Genomic DNA, 16,041 nt, shown 5'->3' on the forward strand with positions numbered 1-16,041 from the left:
TGAGCTGATGCTGGGCGCAAGTTTTATTATGACCTGCTGGAGCTTAGATCTTTTTCATGCCATGGAGCATGAAAGATTTTTCCAGACATTTACAATACTGTCCACCCACCAGGACACCCATATCTGGAGTAGTGTCTTAGAGCAAGTTTAATAAGACTCTTAAAGCAGGTTTTTCCTCTCACTATATGGCACATTATTTATTCTAGGAAGACTTTTTTCTCTCTTTTGTTTTTTTTTCTCCCTTTTCCCTCCCAGTGGTTTTCCCAAATCACAGGCCCTTTCTCTTGATGTCAATTGTACAAATCTCTCTAGGCCACATGCCGCTTTGAGGGTGAAGCTGGTTTTAGTTAGACTGTAATTGGCAGCTGTAGGGTGGGAGCAATGCGCCTCCACATCTGCTGAACTCCTCTGTATTTTGCTGTTGAATTCCAGCAATTATGCCTGAAGTGTTACAAGTTTTCATGCTTTTCCCATAGGAGAGCAAGAAGGCAAGATGTCAAATATGGAGACCCTATCGCACAATGCTGGGATGTGGAAGACAGTAAGTATTTTGGATCATTAAAATAGCTGTCTTCACTGTGCTTCAGATACCTTTCTCAACCCACACTTAAACTCCTAGAGCCAGAATAGTTAGGGGAGAGCCAGATCAGGCCAGTACCCATGGATCCCCTGTGGGCCACCATCTCCAGCACCCAGCCAGGGAAAGAAAAATGTCGTACACATCACCCTGAGCAGCCACCAGCACTTCTGTTAATACTGAAATAGGGGGGATCTCACGGGGAAACCCTCAGGTATGACAGCAGAACACACTGTTTTTTTCCCCTTTACCCACATGGATGCGAGTCCCAAGACCCAACTCCGGCTGCCAAAGCAGCCACTTCCTCTATCCGCTGCTGCTTAAGTACTCCTGTTATTAACAAGAGCATACACTCTCTCCTGTCAGCTCCCCCCTCCTTTTCCCACACCCTCTTTTCGGATGCCAAGGAGTCTGGCTTGCTCCTTTGGCAGCTGCAGCAGTTTCCTTGCTGTGTGCACTGTCAGTATGAAATCCTGAGGTTATGCAGCAATCTCTGCGGCAGCGTAAAATAAATGAAAAGCATTCAAAACCAAGTTTGGGTTTGTCTGGAGCTCTCACAGTCACTTATTAAAGTGAACAACCCAGTCAAAACAGTATTGATAGTATCGTTGTGCTCAAATTTTGATTTGAGAAAAGCCACCACTTTCTATTGATCTCTGGTGACTTTCATGCTGTGGTGGTGCTGGATGCCTGCCGCAGATCTCGGCATGAGCCCCTGCAGAAATCAGAGCTGCTCACCACAGGATCAAAGCCTAACTCCGCTGCACAGTATAGAGTACTCTGACTGTACATGCAGACATAGTAAAAAAAGTCTCATTTCCATTAAAGTAAATGGCAAAACTCCTGTTCATTCCCAAAGGCCAGAATTTCTTCACTTTCTGCTTTAGAAATAGAGGTATCTGAGATTGTGCAAAGTTCAAGGTTATAGAAATGCTAGTAGGAACGGCTGACAATGTCATAATTTCCTGGAAGGATAATGAGATACTGGAAGAGACAATTTTCCTAGACAATGTAAAATGTCTTTGCGTGTAAATTGGTATTAATCCTTTGCCATGATATAGCAAACCCAACAGAAATTTTACCCAGCTGGGGACAACTCCTGTGTGCCATAAAACCATAAAGTTGACCTGTGCCACTTCAGGCTCTTGGCTTATTTATGCTGTTTGTGGTAATTAACATTATGGCCCAAAAACCTACTTAAATTATAAGATATATTCTGTATAAGATTCTGTCCCAGAGACTGCATTGGCTGCATGAAATTATTTGGCTCTACAGAAATCTCTGTGGCACAGTGAAATGAAAGAAAAGCATTTAATGCAGAGAGCTTGAATTTCTGTAGCACTCATACATGTTTTTACTATATAGAAAAAAAATAAAAAACAATCCAAAACTGTATCCATTTTACTGTTGAGATAACTTTTGATTTAGGAGACACCACTGCTTTCACCTTCCTCTGTGTTATTTGCAGGGTGTAAGAAACAGCTTTTGTCTGATGATAAGGCAGATAAGACATGAATAAGGAAAGAGAGATGGACTTGCAGAGATTAGAAATGCTCAGGTCTACCAACTGTCAAGAAAGAATGCAGATCTGCTTGTGTACTTCAGTTTGGTCTGAAACATGTTAACGTGGAATTTCAAACTATGCTGAAGAGAGGCAAACTTGACTTTAACCCTGCAATTCCTTTAAAGCGTTTAGGAGGAACAAACCAGACCTTACAATCTACCTGTAGCAGTTGCTCCAGGTCTCTCTCAGGTTTACTAGTTGCATTACATAAAGGAAAAATACAGGTCAGATTTTAAATTTCTCAAATGTGAAAGCCTCCACTTTACAATGGAGCAAGTTCACGATATAGATTTTATTGACCTCCTTAAAAAACAGTTGCACTGAAGTAAGGTTAGCAGCTGCCTCTAAATCCTCATAGTTATAGTTTAAGCTAAAAGTTAAGTTTCCTTTTGCTTTTTTATAATTCACTCACTCTTATAGCATCTGTTCTGAATCAGGCTATTTTCCCATTGCTTTAAAAACCAGGTCAGGGTTAATCTCCTGTACCATGTTTGCTTTCCAGGCATTAGTCATGAAACTGCTGATGAAAAGGTGATTTTTGGCATTGAATTTAATTCAACTTTTCTGGAATGTATTCCTAAGTCCCAGCAAGCCTCTATTAGGTGGTATATTCAACGCACTGGAGAAGAGCATCGAGAAGAGGTAAGTTATAGTCATCAAGGCAAGTTTCCTCTATAGAGAATTCAGCTGAGCATTGAAAGGCAGGAGTTACTGGAATTAGCTGATGTTTTACTTTTCCTTGCCTCACTTTAGGTATCACATAGCATTCTGGTATCACCATTTGGGGCATGCAGTGGGGAAGAGAAAAGCCATTTGCACTGGATCATAAGCAGATTTAGATGCTTATTTTTACTTCCATGCTCCTTCCATTAAAGAAAGAAAGAAAGAAAGAGAGAAAGAAAAGAGAGTAATCAGGCTTTTATCAGTGGTAAAAAACAACCCTGATAGTACTAAAAATAAATAAAGCCTTTTTGTTCAGTAATTAGCTCAACTACTTTTACAGGTAAAAGTATGTGCAAAGCCCTTTGCTTTAATTAAATCTCTATTCCATTTAGTGTCTGCCTGCTTTGCCTTACAGTGTTAAGCACTGCAGCTAAGAATTTCCTTGTATGGCTTGCTGTCTCCCCTGAGAAGGGATACATTGTGCAGTTAGTAAGAGCTTTTTTGTTGTTCCTTTTTTTCTTGTTGAGTGTGAAGATTTTTCTGGAATGGTACTCTGTACTGAAGCAGAGATGTCAAGCTAAAAAACTGAACCTTCCACCCAAAGTAGAAATCAGTGAGATTTGTGATAGCCCTTAACTCCTGCAGGAGGCAGTTTTGGAGTCCTCACTGGTGGAGAAGTCCTGGAAAAACCTCCAAGTCCCTCCTTGGCCCTTTGAACAATGTCCTGAGGATTCTTTTCTGAGCTAATGACAAAGGGGCCCTCCTACATGCCCAAAAGGTCAACAGGCTGGGACTGATCTGGACTGGGTTTGAGTAAATTTCAAACCTTCACAGCCTTTCTCGTACATGAATGGTTTTGTGACTGAGGCCAAATACTGCTATGATTGCAACCATGGCAACGGGGAAGGAGATGGGAAAAGAACTGCCCTTTCAAATGAGCTCCTCCTGGGTATTAGACACACTTTTCCGTTAAATGTTCATCTGAGACAAAATTAGTTTAAATGAGAGGAACTATCAAACACACAACCAGTATTCCACTCTTAGTGATAACGTGTCCCATGAGGTTTTCTGAGTGTAGAAAGCTGGGGAGATGCAGGTGAGAATAGGTTCTCGTGGAAGCATCACCTCTAGGTGAGAGCTGACTCAATGTCATTATCCCTACGCATTGCCCGCAGCATGGAAGTGTCCAGAGAGAAGGCCACCTCAAAGTGGAGACTTGGCCCAGGTTGCAAGAGTGTGGGGATATAAGGCACCTCTATTTGTCTCCAAGTGAGACACAAAACACAATGTGTGTTGACTATGATGCAGCAGTGCTTTCAGTTTGCACCCCTTCTATTACTCATGATTTGGATTGGCAAAGATTCTTTTCTCTATTGAGAATAAATATCTCATTAATTTGCAGACACATGCTTCCCACAAAATGCACTGAATATCAAAGGAAGGACATTACTGGTTTGAAATACCATCTCTAACCTGCATTACTCTCCACACTTGGAAAGAAATTGTGGTCTTTTGATCAGCAGGCCAACCATGCTCAGCCACAGATGGTTGAAGTGAAAACCCAGCTAGAAGTGTATCAGTCTTTAAAGAGCTATGGGCATTCATGGTTTGTGCTTTAATTGATTTACCTTTAAGTGTCTTGTAAGAAGATTCAGTGCTCAACTTCCCTAAGGCAGACGTTTGCAAATGAAATTACATATTTGATCAGAGAAATGAGTTATTTGCTTAATTCTAACCATGTGTTGAACACTCATTTTAAAATGTATTTAAGGAGGTACTCTGTATATATGTATATATTATTGTTATTCTGAACAGTAAGTTATGTCAAGTTCAGAGGAGACTATACCAAGTTTTTGAAGTAATTTACTACGTCTCTAGCATGTATTCTCAGAGCTAAAACTTTGCTTGAAAAAGTCTCTGTGAAGAATGTAATATTTCTAAATCACAAGAAGAAGTACTTTGAAGATGTGAAAGCATCTTATAAAGATCTGCTTCTGACTTTTACCCATGTCAATTTAGGAAAAAAAAGATCAGTTGATTTTCTCCTAAATGACAGGGTCAGGTATGCACCTGAAAGTCAGGAAGCTGAGTTCATGTTATCATTCATTCTCTTTTGTATGATTGTAGAGCAAACTTCAGGTCAAGATGACTTCTGAACAAAGTTATAGCAGGCTATAAGCTTAAATAACATAGCTTAGTTTAAGGCTATATCATTTTTTGCCACTGTTCCTATTTCTAAAATGTTTGTTATGACAATGCTTGTACCCCTACTTCCCACATTTCTCCAAATACTTCTAAGTCAGACAGTGAAATTCCAATGCTGCAGAAGTGCCCAACTTGCCAAGGATGTGACCTAGAGAGGGAGTATGGGAATGTGTGCATATGTGTGATGGCATTTGGTTCTCCAGCAAGCACACAGCATACATCTTTGCACATTAGCAGCCTTCCACAGCAATGTTTACTGGGCTTGCTAAGTGTAAACAGTCTGACATCTGTTTGTATGAGAAAAGTAAAGCTTTGCTAAAAGGCTAGATTAACCTTTGAGGCAAATTTAGAAGAAAATTTGAAGAAGAAATCTGCAGACAGATTTTCTACATTATAAATGCTAACAGTAGGCAAATAGCTTCTTACCACATATTGTCCCTAAAGCCATAGCAGTGTTTCTGTGATCAGGCTTTGATAAAATAAAAGTTGGAGCACATGTTCCGGAACTCCTTGGGGTGGTTTTGTTAGTTTACTTATATATAGATATGTATATATATATATATATATATTTTTTTTTTTTTTTTCTGCAGTCTTTGAAGACTACAGCTTGCATAAATGCATATGTACACATTGACAATTACAGAATCAGATCACTTAAAGACAGTGTACAGCCATTACTTTTGCTTAATTTTTGCCAGAGGAACTAATCCTGAGCAAACTCAACTTGTACACTTCAAATCACCATGTTGAGACATTTCGTTTTTAGAAGAAAAAAATAGATATATTTTTAAGTAAATATATTCATCTATGAATGTAATGTTTTCAAATGCATGTGCCCGAAGTTGAATTCCTAATTTCAGAGATGGCTGTCTAAATAAAAGACCCAATCTGTAGAAATGCTAAGAAGTCTGTTAGAAGCAGTAAGAGCATTTGCAGGTTAAAATGTTAAGCCCTTTTTAATTTGGGCATCTTTAAATTAAGGTTTTCAGTTTTTCTAATTTGAAATCTAGCTTATCAGTGGAAATGAGCTCATTGGTATTAGAACTTAATTTGGAGACTTCCTGGAAAATTCAAAGATAGTCATAGTAATTTACTTTCTTTACAAAAAATACTTCAGTTTGACTGAAATAACATATGTAACAACAACAGGGTAGTCATATTTAACGTGTAGCTTGATCTTTGCTCAGCCAATGCCTCGCCATAACTTTTCCCATTACAATTATATTTTCTGCTCTCTCCCTTCCTGCAGCAGATTTCTCAAATAACACTGTGCATTATTTCAGTGCGTGTCTTAGCGTGTAACTTATTGTGATGACGATACCATGCTTTGCAAATGACTCTGTGCACCTGGAACTTAGGTTATGGACTTTTAGTTCCAGGGCTGTAACTGCAATGTCTCAGCAAGTCTTTAAGCCTTGCTTTGCAAATAGACAGCTACGCGCTACCCCTGACATGTACTACAGCTTCCTGAGGGAAGGAAAAGGGCAAAATCCAGACTAGATGGGAAGCACTGGGCCCAGCAGGATGTCTCTGACATTTCACCCTGTGGGTCATGGTTCAGAGTGTGACTTCCAGCCACAGCAACCTGTGGGGAGGGACAGGATCTCCTGTGGTACAGGAGCTGTCACCAGGTCATTTTGCTGCCAGTGGGAGTACATTTCCCTGTAGTCTGGGGCTGTTTTAAGGTCAGGAGTCAAATATCTAGTGCTTTTGTGTTTAGTGCTACTCACGCAATTGATCATGTTTGTTCCTGTGCTTGCAAGGTTAGTCACTGAGATGAAGGAGAGTATTTTGGCAACTGGAGTTCATAAAAAAAAAAAAAAAAAAAAAAAAAAAAAAGTGGGAATGTCATTTATTCATAATGTCTTAAAGTGCTGTAGTTTCCTGAAGCTTAAATTCTGATATTTATTTATTTTTCCTGGAATTCCTATGCATTAGGTATATAATAGGTGTCAGGACTAGAAAAAACAAGTGCAAGACTCCCTGCAAAGCCATTAGTTTTGGTGCCCTGTGGCTCTGGAAACTATTAGACCTCCTGCTTTAGGCTGGCCTTCACTCTGAGCCTCGTGGGGCTCCAGGCCTGCCAAGCTGCTGTGCTTCCACGCAGGGGACAGAGCAAACCATATGGTCTGAAGTGACAGAATAGACATGGATCACTTTTAGCTCTCTCTTTCCTCCTCTTTTCATTACCGGGAATGAAAATAAATCCACCAAAAGGCAGAAAAAACTTCCATCTTCTTCTTCAGCAGTTCTCACTCTTTCCCATATCTCTACCCCACCAACTGGGCTGTAGTTTTTCCTGACAGACACAGCTTAACAACCATCTGATGTTTTGACAGGTACATGAATGTGACCCACCCTTGGACAAGACATCTAGTGAGGCACGAGAGTGTGACTTGGCTACCCATGCAATGTTTCCATTCCACATTTTAGCCAGACTAAGCTATTTTTCAGGTTACTTGGGATCTGTGTCCTGTTCACTTGACCTTAGTGGGCGTACATTGGTGAATGAGACATAAGTTTCCGTACCTTTGTATGGCTGGAGATTTTTGCATCATGATGATTGTGAGTTTCATTGTGACACATCTGCTCAGCAGCATCTTGTGGTGAAAGGCCATAGATTCATTGTCAGTCTTAAAGCCTAGAAGTCAAACAGTAGCTGAGTAAGGAAGAGAACAGGCACCAAGATGTGGGTTTCCAGTAGTACCCTCTGTCAGAGGAATGAAGTTCAGTGCAGTGTTTGTGCAGCAGACATGCACTTAAGTCTTGGGTTGATAAGAAACAGATCAAGAGAGAGAAAATAAATTTATTCTGCAGACTAGGGACTAATTATAACTCTCAAGCTTTCACTATTTTATTCTATTATGACTCATTTGCGTGGCTTTTTAAAAATTTTTTTATAATACCTTGAGATTTTTAAGTAAGACTAATATTTTTGACAGTTTCCTAAAGGAGAAAAAAGGTGTTAATCTGAACTGCTATATAAAATGATATTTCTGCTTTGATTTGAATATACTGGGGAATAAGAGTTTAAAAATTAGTCTTAGAATGAGAAATTAACATCATCTTGAGAATAATAGGACTCGTGTTTCCGTCTTGTCATTGTACCAACAGCACCCTCATCATTTTTCCTGTGGCTTCTAAGTAAATAAAAAGAGATGTTAAAAAAAAAAAAATAGAGAAATTATCAGCTGTGTTGGAATTATATGATTAGTTTACCAGGAAAAGAGAAACAAAGTTACATAAAATAATGATTCCACCAAAAACAGTGATCGTTATTTCCAGTCAAATGGAAGGATGAGGAAGACAATAGGAAAACAAAGTCAAATGCGAATTCTCAGCAAATGTTCCTTACTTTCTTTTCTCCTCCTCTCAATTAGTTCAGGGATTGCTGCTAACCCATGATTAGACCAGCTTTACCTCAAACATTTTTTTACATGGTGATTAATGAGGGAAGGCAGGCTTTGAAGCCACTTTCTTCTCCCAGACAGGTGCAGTGTTTTAACTGTGAAGGAGTTGACATGTGAATTATTTGTAAAGAGGGAGCTATCTAAACACATCATTAGCAAAGGACAAAAGGCATTGACCTAAGCTGGTGCCACAGCACTTTCAAATCCTTGGTTGTTTTCCAACTTACTGATTGTTTAAAGATTTGCCATTATTATTGGCAATGGCTGTTTTTCTTCTATTGTTAAATCAGTTTGTGAAAATTGAGTATTTGATTTGCATGGAAATATTTTTCCTTTGTCAAATATTGCCGGCATACATAGCATGTGCTATACTTTATTTAGTGTGGTTTTAAGAAAACTGTTTACCATATACAATTTACCTTCAAAATACAGTCAAAAATCTGCTAAGAAAATCTACTAAGAGAAGGAAGTTAATAGTAATCAATTGCTTCATTTTTTGTGGTTTACAACTGGTTCCCTATCGAACAAAACTATTTATCTCCTGTTTAATTTTTATTGTATGCTCAAATTTAAGCATGTCAGCAAGCTTTTATGAACAAAGCCTTTGTGCTTCTGAATTGTTAAACCCTACTTATAAATATTTAAGGAGAGCTATTGATTATAACATATCTGGGGGGAAAAATGGATCCATAGTTGAACAAAATAAAATGATGTATTTTATCTAACTAGTCTTTTTACCCCTCTCAAAATTTAATAAAATATGTTTTACATCTATAGCTCAGAAACCAAAGAGCACATTAAGCATTCAAGCGAAAGGTTAAAGATCTACTACCAAATAATGAAATGCCAGGTGTTTATGAAACTCCAGAGCCCTATGGGGGAAAAAGTAGAGAGGAAAGACAGGAAAAGTTCTGAACCTATGGGTAAAACAACATAAACAGGATACCAAAAAGTGAAGTGAGAGGGAAAACAATAATGAAGTGTTGCTCAATACGTGTGAAATCAGAGCCCTAATTTCATCCTACCAGAGGATAAGAAAGGAATGAACAATGAAGGCCCAGAAAAGAAGGTGACAGTCACCATAAATCAATATCCAAGGTTAACATAGGACATTGTGTAAGAATGCTGCTTCATTAGAAATAGGATTCCTGATGGGCTGGGATTAAGGGACACAGCCAATTCAGACTCTTAGCTTTCTCTACAGTATGCCAATGCAGGGGGGCACAACTCCATCAGTTAATATATTTACAACTTGAAAGGGATGGCCACTACACAAATGGTAAACAGTCACGAGTAGCAGGGTGCTGGACTTGGGGGTCCAGTCGTATTTTCAAGTCTAGATCTACCATTATTCTGGCTTCCTTTCACTGCAAATAGGCAAAGCACTATCAAGGGCTCTTTGGCCTGGTGCCCAGCCAGCCAAAAGAGCCAGCTGGAGCACTTCCAAAGGTAGGAGGTGCACAGCTGTCAAGGCACTCTAGACTACAATACTGGCAGAGCCTCGACAGGCAGATGCTACTGCTGCAATTGCATTGAGCCCTGAGCTCAAAAAGATCTGTCCTGTTTTCACTCAGACAATGTGGGAACTGGGTCTTTGCACAAAGCTTTATGAAACCCAAATGTCTTCCAATTACCTTCACTTTTCCATCTTTTTCTTTAAATTCCTCAAGTAGAGATCTGTATGATTTTCCATTGTTGATAAGAAGTCTGGACAAAAGAAAAGAGTGGCTTCCTTGCCGTATTTCAACAGCCAATCCAATTACTTCCTCCTGGCTGCTCCTCCTGTTTCTCTTCCTGGAGTACAGCACAACAAAGAATCACCTGCCCTAGACATATTTCTGCCTACAGCTACTTATTCTTGGGTTCATTTATGCCTTTTATGCTCCTGTTTTTACTGTAACTGTAAGGAGAGTACATTTACTTGGGATATATATAACCATCTGATAAAATTGAAGTCTCTGCTCTATGCTATAGCTTCTCCGGGTGGAAAAATGTTCTATTATAGTTTGCCTCCCTCCTGTCTTCTGTGTTTGCTCTTTTGTCTTTACCATGATTTCTCTGCTTGAAACTCAGTGTAGTAAATCAAAAATGGCTTGTCCTCATGCAGCACCTGTTGTCAGAAAATAATCTGTTTTCCAGGAATTTGCAGAAATTAGCATGATTCCACCTGCTGGTGCCAGTAGTCATGATTACATCCAATTTACAAACAAAGGATCTAAAGCTCAGGGTAGACCCAACACCATCAGCTGGTGACAGGGGCCAAACAATACTTGGCCACAGGAATAGGCAGCTAGAGATTTGTTCTAATACTGGCTTTCATAGTGTTTGATTTTTTTCTCTCTGATGCAGTCAGGCATATATCTGTCTACTTACTTACATATCTACCTCCTACTTACCTACCTATCTAAACTAAAGATTTCTGAAGACAGTTGTAGCTGATGCAGGCTTGCACAGAAAATTCTTACTATGAGGATGTCTCATTTAGATACATGTGTATCACTTTTTCTGCCTATCTTGAAATGGTCTCTGAAAGACTTTAATTCTTCCAGAGTTCTTATAATAGAATATTAGAAAATAGAAAAGCAAAAAGCCCTGGGAGGTCATCTCAGCCTTCTCTTTGCTCCGAGAGACCCTGTTACGAAAAAGTACCACTGAGTTAGAATCATAACAGATGGAGAATCATATGTATAAATACATTTTTTCCCATGGAGTAGAGGAGAGAATCATGTGCAGATTTTTTACATAAAGAAACAGTGTGTAGCTTACCCACTGTGAATAAATCTAATTTAGTCATCTTTATGCCTCCATGATCTTCATCTTCTGAAGTTTGCTGGAGGGTCAGATGTGCACTCTGGGAAATTTTCCAGATTCTTTGTTGGTTCTCTCTGCCCCCACCCTGCTTTTTAAATCCAGTACTCAGTCTTATGGAGTTTTTCTACATCATAACAATACCACCGGCAGCGCTGAGGCTCTGCTCAGGGCTCTGGTTTTGCTGCAGGATGAGCAAGTGGCACCTTTGGTGTAGTTGTGGGCTGCGGCCTCTGTGCGGCAGCAGCACATCGAGTGGCAAAAGCTCTGGTGGAACACAATCGTTTTCAAAGGTGTTGGACACTGGGAGTTGGAGCTCTGCTTTCAGCCTCTACCTCTGATACTAATCTTCGTATGATCTTTGGCAAAGCACTTATCTTCTGTGTTCCCCAGCTGCAAAAATACTTTGGTGCCCGGTGCTCCATCCTGTTTTTCACCTTATTTATTTATTTTATTTCACTAGTTTAGCTTAGTTCAGAGTTAGGTTATTTTGGAAATCATTTTCAGATCACAGATATATCACTTAACTTACAGTGTTATTACTCTAAGGGGCACCTTATTTTATAACATGTCATACTGCGTTATGTTTTTGGAAATACTTGCATTTGTAAATGAAACTGCATGTCTACATTAACAGCCTTGAGCTCTTTTTTTTTTCTTTTCTTCCCCTCCCCCCCCTCCCCCCTCTCCCCCGTAAGGTTCTTCTTCATGGATCTTAGAATTGCACTGGGTTGTTGTCATCTAAACTAACTGGGAACTTTTAGTCATGTCATAGTGAGTTAGAGATAGGATTGGCTTCCTTTTATAAACTGCAGCTGATGAAGATAAAAATTATAGAATCAGAGATTCAGACTCACAATCATTTGAGTTGGAAGGGACCTTTAAAGGTCATCAAGTCTAGCTCCCCTGCAACGAACAGAGACATCTACAGCTAGATTGGGTTGATCAGAATATTGAAGCATTTCATTTTAAAAATCAGCAGTGGTAGTTGTTTTCAGTGCAATAGTATCTCAGATTATTCCAGGTATACAAGCACCCTCCTATACTGGAATTATTACAGACACTTTGGGAAAAAAAAAAAAAAAAAAAGTTAAAAAACAAATGGGATTTATGGTGCTACACATCTGCTCTTCCATGGAGAATACAGCCTATCTATTGCATTCTGGTGTGATGAGTGCTACTGTCTGTCCTTTCAGTTGTACAGCATTTATCTTTTAATACTGCATGCTGAAATGTCAGTGATGCAGGTGATGTAGTAAGTAGCAGAAACTCAGAAATTGAGGATCTCATCATGGGATGGGTGTGCTTTGTACCAACTCTACCTTGCCTCCACTTTTGTATTGCAGTGAATATGTGTTCTGTATTTGGTGATGACATTAATGTATCACACTCTTCTCTGTCCAACCCCACAGCTGAAGGCAGACGAAAGGATCATCAAAACAGAGCACGGGCTGCTGATCCGCAGCTTGCAAAGAAGGGATGCAGGAGCCTATTTCTGCAAAGCCCAGGAGCACACCTTCATCCACACCATTGTGAAGCTGAATTTAAATGTCATTGAGAATGGGCAAATGGAAAGCACCCAGAAAACTGAGGATGAGGAGGGTCGGGTGAGGGATTTGCTGACAGAGTCCCGGCTGAGGTACAAGGACTATATCCAGCTCGTCAGCAGTCCCAGCTTTAGCCTGGATGAGTACTGTGAACAGATGTGGCACCGGGAGAAACGGCGACAGCGAAACAAAGGCGGTGCCAAATGGAAGCATGTGCAGGAGATGAAAAAAAAGCGAAACCGAAGGCATCATGAGCCAGCCAGGCCACCATCCACATAGTTTGCAAACACTATTTAAAGAAAGGACACTTTCCATGAAAAAAATACTGTGTTTTGTTTTTGTGCATCTTGCTTATGAATTAGTACTGCTTCTTATTGAAATAACTCATCATTGCTATTAATTTGTACATGAATGTACAATGGGGTTTGATACCTTATTGGAGAGCCACCCACCAGGCAATAATTCCAAATGCTTTCATTAAAAAGAAAAGATGTACACTTTGAGCTAATCTGGATAGCCTGAAGCTACATGAGCTGTGTTCTCTACTTTCTGCATAATTTTCACATAGGATTTAGTATCCATGTTCCCATGTTAATATCTGTTGCCACGTTCCACCCCAGACATGGCTCCATTTCAGGAGAGGGCAGATGTATTCGTAGTTCTTTGGCATCTTTCTTAATAAGAAGCATGGTAGAAATGTGTGACAGATCTGCAAAAATACCCACTAATTTACCCATTGGGCTTCTATACAGGCACATGGGTGGGGTTTGCTAGCACATAGGGGCTCAGCAAAAAATCAAATTAAGTACTGGCTTAGGGACAACACTGATTTTTCCCATTAAAAAAAAAAAAAAAAAAATAAAAAAAAAATGAAAGCATAATCATAGTTTAAGAGAGGGAAATTATCAAGCCTTATTCATTTGAGTTTGATAGCCATCAGTTTGCAGTCCATCTGCTGAAATGAAATGTTGACTCTAATTGAAACTGCCACTGAGATGCTTGGGAGTAAATTTCCTAAGTGGTGTGTGGGAGGTATGTGCACAAATCCTATTAACAAATAATGGGATTCTTGCCTGTGCCTCTCTCATATCTCTAAATGTTGCTCACTGGCTGTATCTCTGGCCCTTTGCTAGCCTCATTTTATGCAAAGGAAAAGAAAAATAAAAGACAACAAGAATGCTAAAACAAAAGACGATGAGGGAAGATATTTAGTAACTGAGACCAGTGCTCTTGACACAGAGCTGACATTCCTCAGATGTGTGTATTCTTTGGGATTTTCTCCCAGAGGTCTTATGTATTTTTAAGTTGAAAATTTGCCTTGTTGGAATTGATACTTTTATTATAAATAAATAAAACAAGAGATGTCCATGTGTAAATAAAACTTGTAAGTTAGAAATATGCTATGTACTATGATTCCATTTGTAAAGTGTTCCTTGTGCCTCAGTTTGTATTTTGGTTGTAATAGTGTAAATCTTTTCACATAAACAAAAAACCGTGTCCTTATTCTTATCTAGTTGACATCATCACGGTTTCACTGAATTTATTCCTGATATGCAGCAACAAACATAAGCTCAAAATCAGGCCTACTGTCTTTTCTCATAAGTCACAGCCCCCCTCTCTCCTCTTCCAGCTAACCCCCTCCATTTTGCCTTTCATGCCTTTTTGAGTGTGAAATGGCAAATTAACCACTTCTTCACATGGAAGAGAGCTTTGATGGATACCAAAATGACAGACTTTACTCATTTCTCATGCATTCTACCGATCTGGAGAGCAAAGTCTGTGGGAAACCCATGTAATTGGTGAGCACCTCATTAAGAAACTGAGAACGCTGCTCAGGAAATTGTAGGTTCTCCTTTACCCATGTTGATGTTTGCGCATGCATTTAGTCCTGGGTTGATAACTATGTATATACCATTTTCATCACTGTTCATTTCTTTTCTGTTGAAAGTCAGACATGGCAACGTGTGCATCAGACTTCAGAAAGGAATCTCAGTTTACCCACGCTTCCTGTTACACCTGAAAGTTGCATTTGCATGTGTTGTATAAAAGCTGGTGATACTGTATGTCATTAATTTTAGATACTTTTTTTTAAAAAAAGGATATGATATATGAGTTAATTAGGAAAAATTAGATAGCATGCATGCAATGCTTTGATAGTGTATAGGACTGAGTGCTAATATTGTAAAACATGTCTGTGAGGAAGAGGGAATTTCTCATCTCAAGACTTTTAATTAGCAGAGAGACTGATGCTGAAGACACTACCCAGGAGTACACTACTTTGAACACCTGCCCAGAACTTTTTTCTGACACTTTTGCAACACGGGAGGCTCGTCATTTTGAGCACCTTGATTTTAAGGCTGATTAAGACTAAAAGGAAGTTTTGGGGGGCTATAAAACTACTAAATGTAAAGAACCCTATGGCTGGGATACTCAAATATTCTTGGCTGGAATTTTGTGATGTCATAATACAGAACCTGTACAATTATTATTAGATTTTTATCAGTCCATTAAGTCCCATTTCTCTGACTCAAACATTAATTAAATGTGTGGAATCACAGCAAGACTATGGAATAACACATGGTCTAGGTTTACATGGATTGACAAAGAGCCTACTCTTCTCTCCAGCAGTGACACAGTACTTTAATTACGGCATTTCAGACAACTGTCATCTCATGTTTATTTAAAATCAAATCAGTTCCTCTCTTCCATGTTATTTTTTCTCCTCCATGAAAACTAAATCACTTAATTTATGTTTAGATATGACTGGGGGCATGTATTCTACGAATGAAACCCCCACGCTGACTTTAGTAGAAATCCTGAATGACTAATTTCTCAGTGCTGGGAGCAGTAGATTTTAATGCTTGAATTAAAATGTTATTACCCTTAAAAAACAACTTTCATTTCTTTTATTTCAAATGTTGTTGCAATGAGATTCTTTTTAAAGAAATGACCTCATCAGTCTGGGTAGCATAAAACCCCAAGAGAGATATAAGGACACTTCCATTATGGGGGAAAAATTCAATATCCTCCAAAGCAGTTGGCTGTACTGGGTTCATGCCACTCCAGGGAAAATATTTAATAATGTTGCACAGATAAAAGTCTGTGTTTTGATACACTGGATAAGATGTGCCCTAAAGCTGTCAGGGCTAGCACAGCTTCTTATGCTCAGTGGATTTTATATGCGCGAGGTGGCCAAAGGATGTTGGGGATCAGGGGGTGAGCAGGATCAATCACTGATCACTGCTGAAGACAGGTTTTGTTAGGCAG

The 16,041-nt window shown here is 39.3% G+C and overlaps 1 protein-coding gene across 4 annotated transcripts in view; it reads left to right on the top strand.

The window, feature by feature from the left end:
• Positions 1-14,172, top strand: part of SEMA3D (semaphorin 3D) — a 139,871-nt gene extending 125,699 nt beyond the window's left edge. For all 4 annotated transcript variants that reach the window (XM_042815704.1, XM_042815706.1, XM_042815707.1 and 1 more), the window contains exons 16-18: positions 477-541; positions 2,644-2,783; positions 12,640-14,172. In XM_042815704.1, the coding sequence (XP_042671638.1) occupies positions 477-541; positions 2,644-2,783; positions 12,640-13,053 (619 nt within the window). In that variant the 3' untranslated portion in view covers positions 13,054-14,172. The remainder of the gene's footprint in view (positions 1-476; positions 542-2,643; positions 2,784-12,639) is intronic.
• The last annotated feature ends 1,869 nt before the right edge of the window (positions 14,173-16,041 follow it).

Source organism: Centrocercus urophasianus, unplaced genomic scaffold (assembly GCF_019232065.1).
Source record: "Centrocercus urophasianus isolate 14NV4802_14NV808 unplaced genomic scaffold, USGS_Curo_1.0 seq_15, whole genome shotgun sequence".
Lineage (NCBI taxonomy): Eukaryota > Metazoa > Chordata > Aves > Galliformes > Phasianidae > Centrocercus > Centrocercus urophasianus.